Source organism: Camelina sativa, chromosome 9 (genome assembly GCF_030686135.1).
Source record: "Camelina sativa cultivar CO46 ecotype springtype chromosome 9, ASM3068613v1".
Lineage (NCBI taxonomy): Eukaryota > Viridiplantae > Streptophyta > Magnoliopsida > Brassicales > Brassicaceae > Camelina > Camelina sativa.
This window is the reverse complement of record NC_141888.1, coordinates 16,842,364-16,863,967: the sequence shown is the minus strand read 5'-3', so window position 1 is coordinate 16,863,967 and position 21,604 is coordinate 16,842,364. Positions and strand designations below refer to the sequence as shown.

At 41.4% G+C, this 21,604-nt stretch overlaps 1 protein-coding gene, 1 long non-coding RNA gene and 1 pseudogene across 4 annotated transcripts; 2 read left to right on the top strand and 1 right to left on the bottom strand.

The window, feature by feature from the left end:
• The first annotated feature begins 9,666 nt into the window (after positions 1–9,666).
• LOC109125139 (dolichyl-diphosphooligosaccharide--protein glycosyltransferase 48 kDa subunit-like) lies at positions 9,667–14,006 on the top strand (annotated as a pseudogene). The gene is made up of 9 exons (XR_015566211.1): positions 9,667–9,682; positions 9,775–9,894; positions 9,996–10,124; positions 10,280–10,333; positions 10,468–10,581; positions 10,737–10,792; positions 10,877–10,918; positions 11,070–11,145; positions 11,290–14,006. The product of XR_015566211.1 is annotated as a dolichyl-diphosphooligosaccharide--protein glycosyltransferase 48 kDa subunit-like (transcript).
• Positions 13,994–15,103, top strand: LOC104715218 (dolichyl-diphosphooligosaccharide--protein glycosyltransferase 48 kDa subunit-like). Its single transcript, XM_019229926.2, has 5 exons — positions 13,994–14,070; positions 14,180–14,303; positions 14,415–14,519; positions 14,608–14,691; positions 14,802–15,103. Exons 2-5 carry the CDS (start codon positions 14,199–14,201, stop codon positions 14,847–14,849), a joined length of 342 nt encoding a protein of 113 aa, XP_019085471.1. The 5' UTR covers positions 13,994–14,070; positions 14,180–14,198; the 3' UTR covers positions 14,850–15,103.
• Positions 15,104–17,059: 1,956 nt separating this feature from the next.
• LOC109126654 (uncharacterized) lies at positions 17,060–18,780 on the bottom strand. 2 transcript variants are annotated; one of them, XR_002033556.2, is made up of 4 exons: positions 18,670–18,780; positions 18,052–18,570; positions 17,716–17,877; positions 17,060–17,625 (listed from the first exon to the last, which is right to left on the bottom strand). It is a non-coding gene; the product is annotated as an uncharacterized LOC109126654 (long non-coding RNA). The 2 variants fall into 2 exon arrangements; XR_015566532.1 differs by having other exon boundaries at positions 18,515–18,570.
• Between the last annotated feature and the right edge of the window lie 2,824 nt (positions 18,781–21,604).

Sequence of the window (21,604 nt, the reverse complement as noted above, 5' to 3'; positions counted from 1 at the left end):
ACCTAGCAATGTTTCTAATGACTCAACTCTAGCACCCTAGCAAATGCCAGACAACATCCAATCGAGTCCCTAGAACATCCTCCTCTTCATTGCCTTTGATTCCACGATCACACTTTGCCTTTACCTGCACCACAAACACAAATTGAGATGCATGAGTATTTGATAAACACTCAATGAGGCAATCCTCCCATCTACTGGGCTATACACACAAGCAATAAGATCTCTACATGCCACAAACAACAATCAATAAAACAAACCAGGAAATATACAAAGCATGCGACGTCCATCGTAACTGAACAAGGGGTGTCGACCGACACCAGATGGTGTCGATCGATACTGAATATCTGGTGTCGACCGACACCAAACTGGTGTCGACCGACACCAAACTGGTGTCGACCGACACCCTGCCCGACACTCCCGAAAACCCTAGTTTGCATCGACCGACACCTCCACATGGCATCGTTCGACACTCGCTAAAGTCCCGAGCCGTCCTCGCGTTGGTGTCGACCGACACCCCAACTGGTGTCGACCGACACCGATGCCGAGCAGCGATTTCCCTCAATCAGAAACTCCGAATCTCGCCTCCAAGCTACTCCAATCCTCTCCTTGCACTCCCAGAAGCCAAACCCAGCCCAGACAGCAACGAAATATCATAGAGAACTCAAAGAAACAACCACATAAGCACCAAATCACATAGAATCTAGAGATCTTAGCTTAGATAAGCCATGGTCATGCACTCACCTCTTTGCAGGAAGTTTCTGACCAATAAGGACGAATCCCTCACTCCTAGCAAGCTTCTAGCACCTTCCCAGCCTCCAATCTCTCAAGAACAGCGAAGAAATCTCCCAATCTCACTCACAATCTCAAGAACACTTGTTTTCTCTCTTTTCCTCTTTTTCAAACAAAAACGGCGACCACAACCTCTGGAACACGACCTAGGTCGTTTCCTTCCTTTAAAGACCCGGTTCAATGGTTTCCTTAAACCAAACCGAACCAAATCGATTAAAAACTCATTCTGATCGAACCGAAAAATAAGTGGTGTCGACCGACACCCCCTTGGTGTCGATCGACACCCATCCCCAAAAACCTATTTTTGGTTTGCGGATGTTACAATTCTCCCCCACCAATCTAGATTCGTCCTCGAATCTCGAACAACCATCAGTCAAGGACCCCCGTGCAACCGTCTCCACGGCCTGCACTCCTCCGACCGATCTACAGAAGGTCACCTCTAGGCGATAGACCCACGCTCCAGGCGTCATTTGCTCTTGACTTTTTGGACTTTCCTTTACTCATAGGCCTAAACCTTGAGTTTTTTATTGGCTCCTCATCAGACCTAAGTCTGCATGCCAAATGATATAAGGAAAAAAAATCCAAACTCGTCTCTCGGGTTGCCACCCTACAGCGCGCCCCCGGATCGTCATCCGGAGTCGATATACCAACCATACTCCCGAGCCACAAAGTCTCTGAAAATGGCAGTACTAGGAGAACCTAAGTCCCCCTAGAGTCGCGAGCAAACAATTCTGAACACGTCTGAGTCCTATCCCTATCCAGGTTTCCTTCCCGTGGCTCGCGTAAAACATCTCAATGTCTTACCAACCACATATTCCCACACCGGAATACCCCATGACCGCACAAGGATCATATATACGCCACAAGGGCCGCCACAAAGGCCAACAAAAATGTCCTCACGAGGACCGCCACCAAGGCCAAACAAAATGTCCTAAAAAGGACCGCCACCAAGGCCACTCGTCCCCAAAGGACCGTCACAAAAACCGTCTGTCCCGAAGGACTGTCACAAAGACCATCTGTCCCGAAGGACCGTCACAAAGACCATCTGTCCCGAAGGACCGTCACAAAGACCATCTGTCCCGAAGGACCGTCACAAAGACCATCTGTCCCGAAGGACCGTCACAAAGACACTCTGGCTAAACAGCCCGCCACAAAGGCCAACAAATGGCTAAAAGCCCGCCACAAAGGCCTCACAATTGGCTAAAAGCCCGCCACAAAGGCCATACAATGTCTAACAATACCGCCACACACAGGCACTCTGACTCAAAAGTCCGCCACAAAGGCACAAAAGCCCCTCCCAAGGCTTCCCACCGCTAAAATGGACAAAATTCTGACTCCCGCAAAACTTTCCATATTTAACACTTTCCATTTTTTGGAAACTCCTCTTCACAACCCTGCCTCACGGAAACTTTGTACCCCAAACACCACCTCATCTTGTTACTGAGTCGCACAACCAACCACCCCAAGCGATCGAGTAACAAGAGAGATGGGCTGGAATACTCCATTCCCGCTCCAGCCACGGATTATAGATGGGACCAGGCTAAACAAGCTCAAGTCGCGGCTTGCTTCTCATACCACTTCTTGAACCTTGCCTTCATCTTTGCCTCAGGCTCTCAAGTCTGTTCCTCAACACCATCACAGTCCCACAGGACTCTCATCAAAGGAATCTTCTTCTTCCGAAGTTCCTTGATCCTCCTCTCGAGAACCCTCACTGGTCTCGCCTCCAAAGTCATGTTAGGCTGAAGATCCTCAGGAATCTTAGCCAACACCTCAGCTCCCTCACGGAGACACCTCCGCAACATAGACACATGGAAAACCTTATGGAATGCACGCATCACCTCAGGTAACTCCAATCTATATGCCACTGGTCCAACCCGCTCAATCACCCTGAATGGACTCATATACCTCGGACTCAACTTAGTCTCTGACAATGACCTGTTCGGACCCCGCAACATGGCCATCTTGAGGTACACTCTGTCTCCCACCTGAAACTCAAGATCTCTCCTCCTCCTATCTGCATAACTCCTCTGCCTATCCTGAGCCTCCTTCATGTTCAGCTTGAGAACCCGAATCTTCTCTGAGGTCTCCTGAACAAAACTAGCACCAAACATACTCCTCTCCCCCACCTGAGTCCAGCATAATGGTGTACGACATGGCCTCCCATACAAAGCCTCATAAGGAGCCATCTTAATACTCGCCTGATAGCTGTTGTTGTAAGCAAACTCTACCAGGTTCAGGTGATCTGCCCAATGGCCACCCCAATCCAACACACACATCCTCAGCAAATCCTCCAGCGTCTGGATCGTCCTCTCTGACTGTCCATCAGTCTGGGGATGATAAGCTTTACTCATATGCACCTTAGTGCCCATCTCTGCCTGAAACGCCTTCCAGAACACCGAAGTGAACTTGGAATCCCTATCAGACACAATGCTCGCTGGCACCCCATGCAACCTGACTATCTCCCTCACATACTTCTTAGCCAAGACCGCTGCTCCATCAGTCTTCTTAATGGCCAGAAAATGTGCTGACTTGGTCAACCGGTCCACAATGACCCAAATAGCATCAAAGGTCCGTGACACTGGCAATCCCACCACAAAATCCATAGTGATCATATCCCACTTCCACTCAGGAATGGGTAAACTCTTCAGTAACCCGCCAGGAACCTGATGCTCAGCCTTCACAAGCTGACACACATCACACCTCGAAACCCAACTAGCTACATCCTTCTTCATCCCGACCCAATGATAGTACCTCTTGAGATCACGGTACATCTTAGTCGCTCCTGGATGAATGGACAACTTGCTCGCATGAGCCTCTCTCAGAATCTCCTGTCTCAACTCCTCATCCTTGGGCACACAAACCCGACCGTGCACCAAGATAGTACCATTATCTGAGACCTGATACTCTGAATCCACATCCTTAGAGGCATTCACCAGCCCCAAATCCTTCTCCTGAGCCAACCGCACTCTACTCAGAAGATCTGCTCTATCTACTGCTTCCAAACCCAACGGTTCCTGTGAAACAGCACATAAGCTCAACGCACTGATCTCCGCTACCAGAGACTCCATCTCCTGCTCCTGAGCCGAAGCTACCCTCTTCCGACTCAGAGCATCTGCAACAGTGTTAGCCTTTCCAGGATGATAGGCTATCTCCAAATCATAATCTGCCACAAGCTCCATCCACCGCCTCTGTCTCAAATTCAGCTCAGGCTGAGTGAATATATACTGCAGGCTCTTATGATCTGTAAACACCTTTACCTTTGCACCATAAAGATAAGACCTCCAAATCTTCAGGGCAAAAACTACAGCACCCATCTCCAAATCATGGGTAGGATAGTTGCCTTCATGCACCCGCAACTGCCGCGAAGCATAGGCAATCACCTTCCCATGTTGCATCAGAACACAACCCAACCCAACTCTAGATGCATCTGTATAAACCACATAGGGTTCTCCCTGCCCAGGCAAAGCCAACACTGGCGCAGTAGTCAACATCTCCTTCAGGCTTGTAAAGCCTTCCTCACACTCTTCTGACCAGACAAAAGGAACATCCTTCCCTGTCAACTTAGTCATAGGACGTGCTCTGCTTGCAAACCCCTGCACAAATCTCCTGTAGTACCCTGCCAATCCAAGGAAACTCCTGATCTCTGTGGCATTCTGCGGTCTAGGCCAATCTCTGATAGCCTGAATCTTCTCTGGATCTACAGAAACCCCCTCTGCAGAAACAATGTGACCCAGAAAGCCCATCTCACGCTGCCAAAAACTACACTTGCTCAACTTGGCAAACAACTTCTGCTCCCGCTGCTTCTCCATAACTGCCCTCAAATGCACTGCATGTTCCTCAGGACTCTTAGAATAGACCAGGATATCGTCGATGAAAATGATGACAGATACATCCAGAAACTCCTGAAACACACTGTTCATCAATCTCATAAACGCTGCTGGCGCGTTAGTCAATCCGAAGGGCATCACCACAAACTCATAGTGCCCATATCTCGTCCTGAAAGCAGTCTTCCTCACATCTGCCTCATCTATCGGTATCTGATGATAACCCGACGCCAGATCTACCTTGGAGAACCAAGTAGCACCCCTCAACTGATCCAACAACTCATCGATCCTAGGAAGAGGATACTTGTTCTTCACAGTGACCCGGTTCAAACCCCGATAATCAATACACAACCTGAAACTCCCATCCTTCTTCTTCACAAACAACACCGGCGCTCCCCACGGTGATACACTAGGACGGATGAATCCCTTACTCAACAAATCTTCTAGCTGCTTCTTCAGCTCTGCCAACTCTGCTGGAGCCATTCTGTAAGGAGCCTTGGATAACGGTGTCGTCCCCGGTTCCAGTTCAATGGTAAAGGGATCCGACCGAGATGGTGGTAATCCCTGCAAAGACTGAAACACATCCTCAAACTCTTCCACTACTGGAATACCGCTAACCGTAGACTTCCCCACTGACTCTGGCATAGATATAGTAACCAGATAGGCCTCACGGCCCTTCTCGATCATCTTCCCAGCCTGAATGGCTGAGATCACGAGACTCCCCGAAGTCGGTCTAATACCCTGAAAGACCAACTTCCCTCCTGAACGCTCAAACTCCACTCTACCCCGATGGCAATCCAAATGCACCCTATGCCGATGCAACCAATCCATCCCGAGAATAACATCATACAGCTCCACTGGACTGATAAGCAAATCTGCTGGCCACGACTCTCCTGCGATCTTAATATCAATTCCTCTAGCTCGTCCAATCACTCTCAGGAACTTGCCTCCCGCAACCCTGACAACTCCTGCACGCTCTCCAGGATCCCCGCTGATCCCCGCACACTCTGCACACTCTGGAGTAATGAAGCTATGCGAAGCTCCAGAATCAAACATAACATGGGACTTAAACCCGCCCACCAACAAGGTCCCTACACAAACCTCATGTGTTGAGAACCTAACACTTTATCACAGGAAACATATACAATCTGAACCTACTAAAATTCACAAAGTTTAAGTACCAGAAAATATACCTGTGATCGCCCCAGCACTGGTTCCACCAGTCTCAGCTGTCGTGTAAACCCGAGGCCCCTGCTCAATCCGTGCCACCTGCTGTCCACCAGGCTGCACCTGCTGCAACGCTGCCACGGCTGCCGGCTGCCGGCTGCAACTTGGGACAAAAAGGCCTGATGTGCCCTGTCTCCCTACAGTGATAACATACCCGAGGTCCTGTCGACGGAACACTCCTCTTGGGACAACTAGCAACCCTGTGATCTCTGCTCCCACAACCGAAGCAACCTGCACCACTCGGCTTCTGCGTAGCCTCCCACTTCCTCTTGGTTCCCTGAGCATGCCTACCGCCCCTGCTAGAACCACCCTGCTGCTGAGCCTTACTAGGCTGAACTGCTGGAGTAACCGACACTGACTGTGCCCGGATATCCTCCTCAATCTCTGCTGCAGTCTCTACCAGCTCTGCACGCGTAGCATAGTACCTCCCTCTACAATGAACTCTAAAATCATCCTGTAGAGCTCTCATGAACCTCCTGACCTGAGCCTCCTCAGACTCCATGGCCCGACCCCCATAACATAGAAGTCGACTGAACTCCAAGTCCAGCTCCCGCACTGACCGCGTCCCCTGAGATATCTGAAGGAACTGCACCTCCAACCGGTCCAATGCCTCCCTAGGAAAATACTTGCGGTTGAACTCCAAGACGAAGTCAGCCCAAGTCATCTCCCTCTGCACCCTCCTAGCAACCACGGATCTCCACCACAACTCAGCATCACCACCCAAAAAGTAGACCCCTATGTCCACCCAAAACTCCACAGGACATCTCAGAGTATGGAAGTTACGTTCCACACTCGTCCTCCAAGCATCCGCAGCTGTAGGATCTGTACCACCCAAAAACCTCTCAGTGAACAGACCCTTCATCTCCTTGAGCATAGCCAAATAACGTCCATGCTCTCCCACATCCGCAACCACTGGCTGCCGCTCCTCCGCCACCACTGGTGGCACTACCTGAGCCCGAGCCGGTACCACAGGTGGTAACCGCTCTAACACCTGTGCTAGCAAAGCCGCAACGTCAACACCAGGGACTCCACCCGCTGGGACCCCCACACCCGGGACCCTAACATCACCGGCCACTGGAGCATCAATACCGCCCCCTCCTGCCACACTCACGGAATCCCCCGGAACATCCTGCGACTCGCCAACACCCTCAGCTGTCACACTCTGGTCCTCGGTCTCACTAACCACTGGGGCTCTACCCCTACCACTACCACGTCCGCGACCACGTCCGCATCCACGACCTCGACCAGTCACAGCATCCTCTCTAACCATCTGCACTACCATGAACAGAAGGCTAAGCAAACAATTTCTATTATAACACAGAAACATAAACTCACCGTGGAATCACACACTCGGCTCGAAGAGGATGTTCTAGGACTTCATGCCACACACAATTGACTAACTCACATAATCAATCAAGACATGCAATCCCAAACATCTACAACAGAAACCTAGTGAACCCAAACCTAGAACCGTAAGGGCTCTGATACCAAAATGAAACAACCGACCTTTTTTTTTTTTAAATAATAAATAATAAATATAATATATTAAAATAAACTACAGCTAGTGGTCCCATACCCACTAGCCATCTAACCACAACACAATCAACAGCGGAATAACATAATCAATATCCAATAATAAACCAATAATAAACCAATATTATAGCAAGACAATATCTCAATACCAAACAACAAGAAACATGAAACCAGCAACCTAGCAATGTTTCTAATGACTCAACTCTAGCGCCCTAGCAAATGCCAGACAACATCCAATCGAGTCCCTAGAACATCCTCCTCTTCATTGCCTTTGATTCCACGATCACACTTTGCCTTTACCTGCACCACAAACACAAATTGAGATGCATGAGTATTTGATAAACACTCAGTGAGGCAATCCTCCCATCTACTGGGCTATACACACAAGCAATAAGATCTCTACATGCCACAAACAACAATCAATAAAACCAACCAGGCAATATACAAAGCATGCGACGTCCATCGTAACTGAACAAGGGGTGTCGACCGACACCAGATGGTGTCGATCGATACTGAATATCTGGTGTCGACCGACACCAAACTGGTGTCGACCGACACCCTGCCCGACACTCCCGAAAACCCTAGTTTGCATCGACCGACACCTCCATATGGCATCGTTCGACACTCGCTAAAGTCCCGAGCCGTCCTCGCGTTGGTGTCGACCGACAACCCAACTGGTGTCGACCGACACCGATGCCGAGCAGCGATTTCCCTCGATCAGAAACTCCGAATCTCGCCTCCAAGCTTCTCCAATCCGCTCCTTGCACTCCCAGAAGCCAAACCCAGCCCAGACAGCAACGAAATATCATAGAGAACTCAAAGAAACAACCACATAAGCACCAAATCACATAGAATCTAGAGATCTTAGCTTAGATAAGCCATGGTCATGCACTCACCTCTTTGCAGGAAGTTTCTGACCAATAAGGACGAATCCCTCACTCCTAGCAAGCTTCTAGCACCTTCCCAGCCTCCAATCTCTCAAGAACAGCCAAGAAATCTCCCAATCTCACTCACAATCTCAAGAACACTTGTTTTCTCTCTTTTCCTCTTTTTCAAACAAAAACGGCGACCACAACCTCTGGAACACGACCTAGGTCGTTTCCTTCCTTTAAAGACCCGGTTCAATGGTTTCCTGAAACCAAACCGAACCAAATCGATTAAAAACTCATTCTGATCGAACCGAAAAATAAGTGGTGTCGACCGACACCCCCTTGGTGTCGATCGACACCCATCCCCAAAAACCAATTTTTGGTTTGCGGATGTTACAAATTTGTTTAGAAGACATTTTATAGGTGGTGATAAAGAGCATACTTTAACAATAAAATAATTTTGGGTGTAAGAACATATTTTTAATGGTAATACATAGAGTAAAATTGTATTTGGTTACTTATTAGATGTTGCTTTGATGAATTTGTTGCATGTAAAATATTTTGTGAATAAGTTGTGAACCGTTTTTGAAATTTGACAATAATAATATTTGTAATGATGAATATTTGGCAAAAGTTTTAGTAGGATATAATTTAGCTTGAAAATATTATAATAATTATTATAATATATTAAAAAATAGAAATATAAATAAATGTATGAAGGTAAATACAAATATTCTCTAACTTAAATTATTTATATATTTACTTTAGAAAAAAAAATATCTCGTTATATATTTATGAAAATTGTTTTAGATTTAGGATTTATTTTTTCAAACAACTTTTAAATCCGCACATCGTGCGGGCCCTTATTTAGTATTACATAAAAGTAGGTTTATTACTAGAACAACACGTTATGATTTTCGACTTACTCAAACAACACGGAAATGTTTGATTATTACTTCTAAACCAGGGTTGTGTGTTTTATTACGGTTTATGCCATTTATAATTAAATTTGGTCGAAAAAAAACTTGAGATTTTATGCTATTGCTCTTGAGATCTTATGCTCTTTGATTTTGAAGAGAAAGAAACACAAAAACATGAACGATCGATTCCTGTTTTATTGGATTCTCTTAAATTTGGGTGGGAAAAAAACATCAAATTGATTCCTTCTAATTTAATTCACTTTCTCTCTCGAAAACAATGTTTCAGATCTAGTTTTTATTTTGTCCGAGTTATCGGAGAAGATATTATCGGTGAGTTCACCGGAGAAGAAATTATCGGTGAGTTCGATAATCGTAACTAGCGGTAGATTGAAAATCCCCGCCGGTACAGTTCCTTTGAGAAGATTCTTGACGATTGTGATTTTGTTTAAGGACTTGCATTTACCAAGCTCTTCTGCGTGAGAAGCTTGCTATTCCTGAAGCTGAATGGCCTCGACAGAGCGTAAGATCCTTCGATATGTCTCTTTGATCGATAATTTTGTTTTTATATTTCTGGAATCGATTTGGTCATATCTCATTTCATTGTTTATATAGGGCTTGGAGGATCTTTGGATTCGAAATCCATTGCTGATTTCGTTGATCTTATCGGCGGATACTTCAGCGTCTGATCTGATTCGGGGCATTGCCACATAGTGTGGGGTTGATTTCGATGAGGTTGGTTCCTCAGAACGTGGATTTATCTTTTTTTTTTTTTTTTTTTTTGGGAACAAAATGCGACCTAGGATTATTGATTTATTAGCTGTTTGTTTTCTTAGGATTCTTCAGCTATGGTTATTGATCATACTAGCTTCTCCGTCTCTGATGATGTTGACGGCGACCACACCTTGATTGCTGCCGACGATTTAGTGAAATCTGATGTCATCTTAGGAAAAGCCAAAATCGAGGTACCTTCCTTGCTTTCTAGCTGAGTTATGTGACTAATGCTCACAAATGTCTCTGATGGTTTTGGATTTAAGATAATGTATGAAAATCTGGGGGTTTTGGGGGTTTTTGATTAGTGAGACCTAAGTTCATTTTGTGTGTGGTTTATGAATTACAGGCTCCCGTTCTCTTCACAGGAGTTGCACATTCGTTGAACCCTACCAACAATCTGGTAAGTTGAAGAATGAAGAAGATACCTGTTTCTTCCATTAATTAGATTTACAATATTAAATGTTTCTTATGAATAGCTATGCCTTGATGTGGGAATTAACTTGTGCTAATCTATGCCTCATACTCCATTACTAGGTTTTCAAAGTTCTTTCAGCCTCTCCCTCAGCTTATTCTTCTAACCCAAGCTCGAAGTTGTCTAGTCCCCCTCAGCTCACTGGGTCTACAATTTCGCTAGTCTCGGTCATGCAGGTTTGTCTCTCTTCTGTAACCAGATATATGTAACCCTGGATAATTCGATGTTCCTGTGAAGCCTGAACTATCATGTTTTTTGGCTGCTGTTAGCGCTCTTCTTCTGAGAAGTATTTTCATTCACTACCTTGAGCTCTCTATATTTATAACTGCAGGCTAGGAACAATGCCAGGGTTGTGATCTCAGGCTCTTTGCAGTTGTTTAGTGATAGGTGAGTAAATGTTTGATGGTATTCCTCCAGCTAATTTCATGCTTATGGATGTTTCTGATTCATAGTTTAATTTGCACGAGACAGGTTAATCAGATCTGGTGTCCAGAAAGCAGGGAGTCAGAATCAGTAAGTAGACACATAGTTCGTCAAGTGAAACTTGTAGTTTGAATGATACGTAACTACACAGATTTAAGGATTCTTTTGTCAATGATACTATGATAGATGTCACATTACGTTTTGAAAGAAGATTAACTGATCTGATTTAACACTTTTCCAGATACGAAAAATCTGGCAATGAACAGTTTGTGACTGAACTAAGCAAATGGGTCTTCCACGAAAGAGGCCATTTGAAGGTATATGCATAGTCATTTTCACTTGTTTTGCTCTCTCCTTTAAACCATCAAATCTGCAGATGTTAATCGCTTACGCACTCCTATACATAATCAGATGATAGCTTGTTTCATTAGTATGTTCGTCACCTATCTTCTTTGTCCCAGGCTGGTAGTCTGATAAGCACATGAGAGGCACATGTGGGGCTGAAGATGAGTTAGTTCACACTATTGTATATAAATACAGAGAAGAAAGGATTGAGAACTTATGCATTGTTTGTGAATTGTAAAAGTGACATATGTGTTGCTTGGAGATAGAGTTGATGAATCGGTGATGTGCTGGTGGCTCTAATCTTGTAAAACAGTGTATCGGAGGATAAGAGAGTTTCATAGTTTCATTCTTATCAAATGGTGCGTGATTTCGGATCGAAACGAACGCGACGACAACAGGAATTGGGGATTTCACAATTGAAGACGAAGCTTAGCGATTATCACCGGTGAGAGAGCTATCGGAGGAGGAACAACATAACACTTCTCTAGCGGACGTGGATGATCAATTGAGTGAGATGCGAAACTCGAAAGCAAAGATGGATACCAGAATCGAATCATTAAGCTCAACAATGGGATCCAAGATTGAGTATTTGGGTAACGAGCTACGACTTCGCGATCAGAAATTAGAAGATCTTGGAAGGAAATTGGATCTTGTTCTCAATTCTTTACCCAGAATTGAAACAGTTCGTGAAATCGGAGGATCAAGTCAGTCGACGGTGCCACAATCACAAGATTGTCACAATCAGGTACATGTCTCACTCTCGGAACCTTGCCTTAGCAATATTAGGCTTGGACTTAGAGAGAACTTGATGAAAAACGTAGAAATGGCAGTGTTTGATGGAATTGGTGTCTACAGTTGGGTTGCTCGTGTTGAGCGGTTCTTTAAACACAGTGGGTATAATGATGCAGAGAAGTTAACACTGGGTTCTGTGAGCTTAAGTGATGAGGCCTTGAGTTGGTATAACTGGGAAATTAACAGAGGACGACAGTTTGTGAGTTGGGTTCAGTTTAAATCAGGATTGATGAGGAGATTTGGGAACATCAAGATTAAAAGTACATCAATGGTAGCTTCTGATTCCAAAGTGATTATGCTACAAGAAGCAAGTCACGAAGGCTCACACAAGGAGAAGAACCCCTCTGAAGAGAAGCATTTTATTCAGCATGAGGACTCTGTTAGAGTGAAGACATTATGTCAGCATCAGGAAGTGATTGGTGAAACAGAATCGAGCTTAACCTTTTCAATGACTGATTCAAGTTTCAAAAAAAGAATCACAAGAATCAGTAACTTCAAACTTGGCAACAAATGGTGTTCTCCAATCACAACAAGTTGAGAATTCAGTCTTGGAGGATCATCGAGATGCATCATTGGATCAATATCAGTCACAACCTGAACAAGTTTTCTGATGCTTTACACTCTGAACCGGGAAAAGTGAGTTCAGTATTGGAAAATCGAGAAAAGGTGGATAAACAGTTAATTCACAAGATCATTAAGATGGTTGATGTTAATGGTGATGTTGAGAGGTTGCAAGAAGAGAGAAACATCACGAAAAACTGTTCTACACACAAGATGTTTGGTAAAATGTCTTTAGATAAAGACAAGCTGAAACAGAGAAAGAAGATAAAAGGTTTGAAATCATGGATGTTCAAATATAAGCCAAACAAGGTAAGGCTTAGGAAACGACACAATCAGGACTATGCACACACTTGGAGCAGAAGAGTGAGTTGGAAGAGAAACAAGACTGCAACATTCAGGTTAGTTTCAGAACATACTCGGTTTCTTATGGCCAGTTTTAAGCTCGACAAAGAGTATGAACTTGTGAGAATGAGGTGCAAATGGAGATACAAGTACTTACTCACAATGATAAAGTGGGAAAACGTATTGCAATTACAATATGATTCTGCAATTGATACATCACAATTTGGTATGGGCATTGTTGTTGGTCTACAAAGGCTGGTTTCATCCATCTTGGGCAAGACTTATTACTTTTCGGTGTGGCATTTTTGGCGAAACAGTTCGGTTGTGATGAGATTACTGTCACTTTTGCATTTTTGGCAAAACTGGTTTCGCCAAGTAACAGTTCGGTGTGACTTATTACTTAAACGTATCACAACAACTGCATCAAATGAGATTACTGTCACTTATGTGAGATTCAAAAACAGTTCGGTTAAGTCCCAACACACGGTGAATGAAAATGACAAACGGGAGTGGTTTGTGTGTTTTTACAGAAACCCTGCATGTATGTTATTGCATACAACCTCCAACCTACAACTTCTTGCTACAACTCATAAGAAGGTTACATACAAAGAGATAAAGCAAGATTTTTGGACTCCACTAGCACTGGAACAGTTTATAAAAAGAGACACTCATGTTCAGCATCATAGTTCATGTGAAGGTTCCAAGTTTGATGAAAATAAAAGTTTTGTTTGTGTGCTTTGCTTGGACGGTATACTTCTCTGTTTTACAGATTCATGGAAGAGAAAGTTTTGCAAGGATTGGTGGTTTAAGTTCAAAGATTTAAGGACTGGAGTCACTGTTTTTCCATCTTGACTACATTTGCTACATCACAGCTTGAGGACAAGCTGTTTTCAAAGGGGGGAGTATTGATAAGCACATGAGAGGCACATGTGGGGCTGAAGATGAGTTAGTTCACACTATTGTATATAAATACAGAGAAGAAAGGATTGAGAACTTATGCATTGTTTGTGAATTGTAAAAGTGACATATGTGTTGCTTGGAGATAGAGTTGATGAATCGGTGATGTGCCGGTGGCTCTAATCTTGTAAAACAGTGTATCGGAGGATAAGAGAGTTTCATAGTTTCATTCTTATCATAGTCTTGTACACCATAGGGTTGGAGAAACAGATGAGCCAGCGATATACAGGATAAAGGATGACCTGGTATGGCTTCTACATCTTCTGACTCACCCTAAGTTGTGTTCTCTAGATGATAATCGCGGGTATCTAGTGGTAATCTGTGGCAAGCTTTTAATGTGGCTGTTCATTGCAGGAATTTTCTGTAGAGATATATGAGTGGTCAGGAAAGAGCTGGGAGCCGTATGTTGCTAATTGTGCAGGTTCAGTTTTACATGATGAGCCCGTATATGTTGAAAACCTTGTCAGCAGACAAGAAGGTGACTTATTTTTGAGCTCCAAAGCAGAGTCCTCTCTATTTTTTTTTTCGGATTTAAGCTGCTTTCAGCTTTAGAAGTTAGAACTCAGCCTGCTTTTTACCGATTTTGCAGGGTTTGTTTCATACTTCTTTCAAGGTTCCTGATGTCTATGGTGTATTCCAATTTAAGGTTGAATATGAAAAGCTAGGCTACACTACATTATCTCTTTCGAAGAAGGTGAGTAACTATCTCATAGAGTTTTGCTCACACTACATTATCTGCTTTGACACAAAAACATATGATGCAAAAATGCGGGCTTTTGCAGATTCCGGTGCGGCCTTACAGACACAATGAGTATGAGAGATTTATTCCAACTGCGTATCCTTATTACGGAGCCTGCTTTACTACGGTAAGCCCTAAATCCTTCCCTCTTGTCTCTTTCACACACACACACACACACACATAGTGGTACAACTGAGAAAGCTAATATTTGACTTAATTGTTTGCCCTTTGACGCAGATGGCTGGTTTCTTCGTATTCAGCTTCGTCTTCCTCTACCATAGGTAGACTCCCTTAAATAGTTCTCCAGTCGCATAAAGTAAGCCAAAGCTCCATATTTAGAGGAACGATTGCAAAATTGGACCCCTCATTTGAGTCAATTGCAAAATTGGACTCCTCTTTTTCTCTCTCCAACATTTGCCACTTTCTCCCTACTAAATCCTCTGCCATTCCATGTATTCACATAAATGCCATTATTTCTGATTTATTTGAAATTCTTGTGAAAATGTTTATTACATCTATATCCTCATCTTCTTCTTTTATTTACGGTTGTGCCACCGCCATCAATTTTCCAACTACCATGAACAACCAAATTTGAAGCTCTTAATGCTTCAACAACCCAAATTTGTGAGCTTAAATAACACTCAATGCTATGACAACTTCATTTTCTTCCATCTCCTCTCCATTTTAATCCAAGAAAATTTGCAAGTGCATTTATCTTGTTATATGTCATGATTCTTGGATAGTGATTAAATTGGTGCTGGGTTTCTTCTGTGGTGACTAAAAACGACGTCCTCGGTGCTTGACATTGCGAAACAACCACTGATAAGATTATTTTCCGGTAGATTTCATGATTTTCCTTGATTTTTTTGCGAAAGTAGACTTCATTTGTTAGTCTAACCGTCATAATATCATGTAAAGTCTACTCTGTGGTCAATTTTGCAATTAAAAATTTATCGAGTTTCGAGCCCGTAGACTGCAATTTCAGTCTCCTTAATATCATTTGAAAACAAAAAAATATGGTTCAGACTGCATTATAATCTTTCCGTCAGATACTTCATTTGCAGTCTACTAAGGTGTATTTTTGCAATTGACCAAATTCTTGACTTTTTAGTTATGACTGCCGGACGAAGTCTTCTTACGATAATAAACGAGTAGACTTCCATAGTGACTATTTTTGCAATTGACCAAACTATTTAAGCATTGACCGTAATATTAATATATTAAAAATATATTAAAATAATTAGTTGACTGCAAAAGAAGTCTACTATTTAAAAAATGCAATTGTTGGTCAATTGCAAAAATGACCACGGCAGACTGCAAACGAAGTCATCATTAATGTAGACTTCATACGAAGTCTACTTGGCGAAAGTCGAACTTGGTCAATTGCAAAACTAACCACGACGAAGTTTACTTTTTCTGGTTGACGGATAGTTAAAGTCTACTTAGTAGACAGAAGTCTACTGTAAAGTCAATGGGTTGGTCAATTGCAAAAATAACCATAGTCGACTATATTTGAAGTTAACCGGTTGAACTTTCCATTGAAGTCTACCTTGTTTTATATATTTAATTGCAAAACTAACCAAAAAATTAACAAAGGAAGACCACAAAAGAAGTCAACCGGTTATGGTAGACTTCATTCGCAGTCTGCTTTGTAAAATTGTAATTGCAAAAATAGACCCCAAGAAATAGACTTCATTTGAAGTTATCCTCGTATAGTCTTTTTTATGTCTACTCGTTGATGTGAACATGAAGTAAGCATTATTTGAAAACTAAATTATTGCAAATTGGTGAATAATTTTTAAGATTTTCTTGTTGTATTCTTTGATATATGTTATGTACTTGCTTCTATATGTTTTTGACATGATTATATATTATACATATGGAGAAATCAAGTTTTTGGTTTTCTTAGGCAGTTAGATCATTAACTTAGACTTATTTTTGAAGTCAACGTGTTGGAGTTCTGTGTGAAGTCTGTATAATTGAAAAAATCTTTGATTGAATTTTTTTTTATTTTTTATAAAAATTTTATATTCATTTTCTTTTTCTATTGATATTTAAGTTAAACTTTTTCTACAACAATTCTATCTCTAACTTTGCGATTGACATGTGCGTGGCGAGTTTTATTTTGTTTGTCTGGGAGAGGTTAGATGCGCCAAAGGCTGAAGCTTTTGCGACAACAGTGGCTTCTGGGAGATGGAATCTGGACTTTGCCAAGTTCAGTGCTTGCTATAGCTGGAGTTAAACCTCCTATTTGCATGAAGTTTCTCTCAGCTTCAACTAATCATAGAGTCGACAAGTTCCTGAATGGATCCTCTTAGTTTGTTAAATGCTCAATGTGATTTTGGCAAAATGTAATGATGTTTCAATCTGTTGAAGAAGTAAAGTGTAATGATATTTCAATTTTGGCAAAATGTGATAGAAGGTATATTGTCTTGATCAAAATGTGATAGAAGGTATATTGTCTTGACCACTAAGTATAGATACATAAGAGACGGTTTGTTTTTGTTGTATTAAAATGAGCATATTATTTATACATCTATCGATTAAGCAATAATGAATCCATTATCCAATTCTTGCTTTGTGCAACATAATCATCAGTCTCGTAGCTATTTCTCATTCTCCATCTCACACAAACATAACTAAAAGGTTTGCCACGAAACAGACAAGTCACATAGACGCAAATGTATACACAACCAATGGAAAAAACCAAGGATAACAAAAAAACTAGGCAGCATCAAAGAGATATCATCGAACAAAGAACAAATTGGCATACTTTTGGAGATGCTTCTGCCAGTAAAGGTGTTGCCAATCAGCTGGTGATTCGACATGGTCAATAAACTCAGGCCAACGCAGCTCAAACAACACCTTCCAAGTGTTACCAAGTACATCGTTTCTGCAAAGAACTTAATCAATAACCTGTAACAAACTACCTGTAACAAACTGGTAACTAATCTAAAAGGATTTTGAGTTGGTCAAGATATCTCAGGCTTGAGAATATCCCATGAAACATCATCTGACTTTGTAACAGTAACAAAATCAGACCCAAAGAAAACTCGAACACCTGCAAAAATCAAAGAAACAACATCATAAATCACATATGACCGATTGGTTAAACAAACAAAAACAGGTTACACACGAGAGATAATAATACCATCAATGGAGTAAATAGCCTTGGCTAATGGCGAACCCAAAGCGGAACAAACATTAGGAAAATCAGCGCTTCCAACCTCCATGACTGGTTTGTCAGGATAAAAAATCAGAGAAGAAGGATTCCGAGTTGATTGTGTTTGAATAAACATTGTCCTTCTCTGCCCTGCTCAAATCACACATGAGTTAATGGAATTAGACCCTTAAATCGACATGTTTTTTTTCCAAATTCATTCGTTTAAAGGACTCTAGAGATTAAAAAAATATATATTGCTCTAACTTGAACCAATCTAATATCTGAAAAATCCAATCTTTCACCAACAACGTAGAAGATCGATACCTCCGAGGAAGGTCCATTTCAGAGGAAGTGAAGAAGATATCGAAGAAGAGGTAAGAAGAGAATTTGTCGCCCGAAAATCGAGTCAATTGGTCGCAGAGATGAAAAGCAGACGAGATAGCACAATAGAGGAAGAAGAAACAGTACTTCGTCCAGAAACGATCTCGCGACACCCGAGTCGCGAAAGAGAGGTTACAAGCGATACCGACAGATAAAGAGAGACAAACAGAGAGAGAGACCTTCTTCTTAACTCTCCAGTCAGATCCATAAACGGAAAAATAAAACAACACCCTATCCAAATCCGCCGCCGTATCTAGCTCCAAACACGTTCAATTTTTGTTGTAATCGAATCTCCAGAGAGAGAGAGAGAGAGAGAGTTGAGAAGAAGAATGGAGGAGAGAATGACGTTGTTTTACTTTTGGTGATGAGCTAAGGAAGTGATGAATCGCGCGTAATAAAAGCTTACCAAAGCCATTGCTCAAACGGAGAAGGTACGAACTCGGAGATCTTCTGAGTTCAGATCTAGTACCAAAAGAAAACAACAAGTAAACGATGAGTCGTCGATAAAACTTCGAAATGAGAGAAGCGATAAGGAGAAGAAGTTGAGAGATGGATTCTTACGAGAGAAGCTTCTACAGATTTTTCCGAGAGAGCTTGAGCAAAGCGAGAGAGAAGGATACAAAAGCGGCGGCGAGGATAGTATAAAAGAGTGTATGTAAAATTAGGGCAAGTGAAAATTAGGTATATATAACTCGGTTACTTAAAACCGATCGGTTATGCCCCGCCAAACCGAACCGAATCGGGAACCGATTACCAAATTAATTTCGCCGATTGGTTTGTTAATCCTATCACAGATGCTGTCGAAAACCGAACATATTGGTTTAATCGGTTCGGTTCTCTCGGTTCTGACCAAACACCCAGAACTAATTAATAGTTGATAGCATTACAAAGTCAATTACCAATAGTCTACAGAGAAGTCTACTTAAGCAAATCCTAAATCAAATAATTTTAACCTAATTAGTATTTCCTCCTTTAATTTGACTAGTTCATATGTAAATTTATTTTATTACAATGCAGGAAGTCTATGTGATTATTATTTGGTCAATAGGTTTACCAAATTATTTTTTATAATTTTTTTAATTAAAATTTTACCTATAATTAAGGAGTAGACTTACTTTTAAGTTTTCCCTTTGACGTCAATTTGAAATCAACCTTAAAAATATCTTTTACATACTTCATCGGGTTAAATCTGTCATTTTGGCTTCTATTTTTTGTTCGGTCGTAAGTGGGTCAACTGTAATTTCAGCACCCTTAGTGGTTATGTTTCTCGAAAAACGAATATGAGGTCTACGAGTTCATTTAAATGCAAATAAAGGTACTAAAAATGCAATTGTCCCATATTTAGACGAGGAAAAACTTTTGAATCTTGAGACCAATTTTTTTAGCCAGACAGTTGCAACCTTTTTTTTTTCCCAGATAATTTATGTTAACGTAACTTTACACCCTTTCTCTGCTTCTCCTTACTCCTGTACTCGAGATATGAGCATGTCCGAGTCAGGTCACCGATTAAATCCTTAAATCAATGGGGCATGTCTGTGTGGTAACAAATTTTAGGAAAAGAAAATACATCACGACTCACGAGTATCAATCATCATGATCTCTATCATCGCAACACATCTGAATCACACCAAAAGATATATCGGGTGGATGTGTGAATAGGAAAAACAAAAAAATTAGTAACTCTTGTAAGTAATCAAAAAGCATCGTGTATATGTGTAATTTATCCCAAATTATCAGGTACATGTGTAAATGACTATAACATATAACGGTATATATATAATTAAGGGATGGTATTGGTTTGAGATTTATGAAGATTAAAGGGTGGTAAATGACATGAGTATCTTCTCAGCCACCATCGTCAATGCTCCACCATCAATGCCAAACAGCTAGAAACTCCAACGTTCTCCTCCATTACTTCGCATATCTAGTTTCCTTTTCTGCGTATTTTATGATCGTTTGGTTTAGCATTTTGTATGGATGCATTTTCTAAGTAATAAAAAAAATCGGTTTGTCGTTTGCTTCAAAACATCGTCTTGTTCTTGTGTTTCTTCTAAGTGTGTCTGGTTTCCCCTCACTTGGCTGATTCGTTGAATCTTTTATCTTTGTGCGGATTCTCCTTAGATAAAACCTCAAAACCGGTTACTCAATTCACTTTCATCACCACCACCTCGACACTTCCACATGTTGTCTCGTACTAGTGTGCTCACAAGTGCGGTGTGAGTCCATTCTTGTAACACTCCCTCACATTTTCAAGGAAATCAAAAAGTTTGTAGGGTACTCAATCAGAAAGTTTGTGACTCCATAGTTGTCCAGTTGTACTCTCGTATTCATAGTTGAACTTTTGCATTTTTTTGTATTTCAAGTTGGACTATAATATAAATTGTTAATTAGTAGTTGACCACAAAATTTATCACTATTAATTAGCATATACAAGTAAAGCCATAACACAATGTTCATAAAAACTTGGTTTTCACCTCTTTTGCTTCATTTGAGGTGATCACTTACTAAGTCTTCCTTATACTATAAAGAGTGTTTTATGTGAAAACGATAGTATGTATTAGAAAGTGATTAATTCTTGTATTGTTGATTAAACATAGTTCTTTAATAGTTCAATATGTAAAGAAATTCGTATAAACCTTAATTATCATTTTCATATTTTAAATATAAATGCAAATCTAAATATATATTTAGTTGTACCTAGTTGAACTGAGTATTATATATTTATGTTATCTAAATATTATCCTCTATAGTTAAAATGTAATTTTGTGTGGTTATTGTTCATTACCTCTCGAAAATATAATAAATAAATAAACAATTACGAATTACATAGGTTGTTTTAGTAACATCTCTTACTTTTTCTAGTAACATCTCTTACTTGTTCCATTTCCGGTGAACAACAACGACAATATTAGCTAGGGTTGTAGAAGAAGATATGTTGAAGATGAGGAAAAACGGCTTTTTCATACCCCCACAATAGTCCTGTGTTGAATTCATACATTTGACTATTGATCTGGCCTAAACATACATTATGTTTTTGAATATTTGAATTCCGTACCCTAACTTCGAAATCAATACCCCAAATATAAATGTTGTGCCATAACATACAAAAACATGTTTATGGTCTAACTCTGTTAAACTTCCGTTCAATCAAAATGACGTGGATTCCACGTGTGCGCAGCGATTCAAAACGACGTCGTTTTGAGAAAACAGCGAGTCTAAAATTTTGGCCAAAACGACGTCGTTTTTTATTTCTCTCCCAAATCTCTCTTCCTCTCTCCCAATCCTCTCTCTCGTGGCAGAGGAACCCTAACATTTGGGCATTTTCAATTTCGGGTCAATCTGAAACTTTAAATTCTCTGTTTGGCCAAAATTTTAGATTCTCTGTTTTCCCAAAACGACGTTGTTTTGAATCGCTGCGCACACGTGGAATCCACGTCATTTTGATTAAACGGAAGCTTAACAGAGTTAGACCATAAACACGTTTTTGTATGTTATG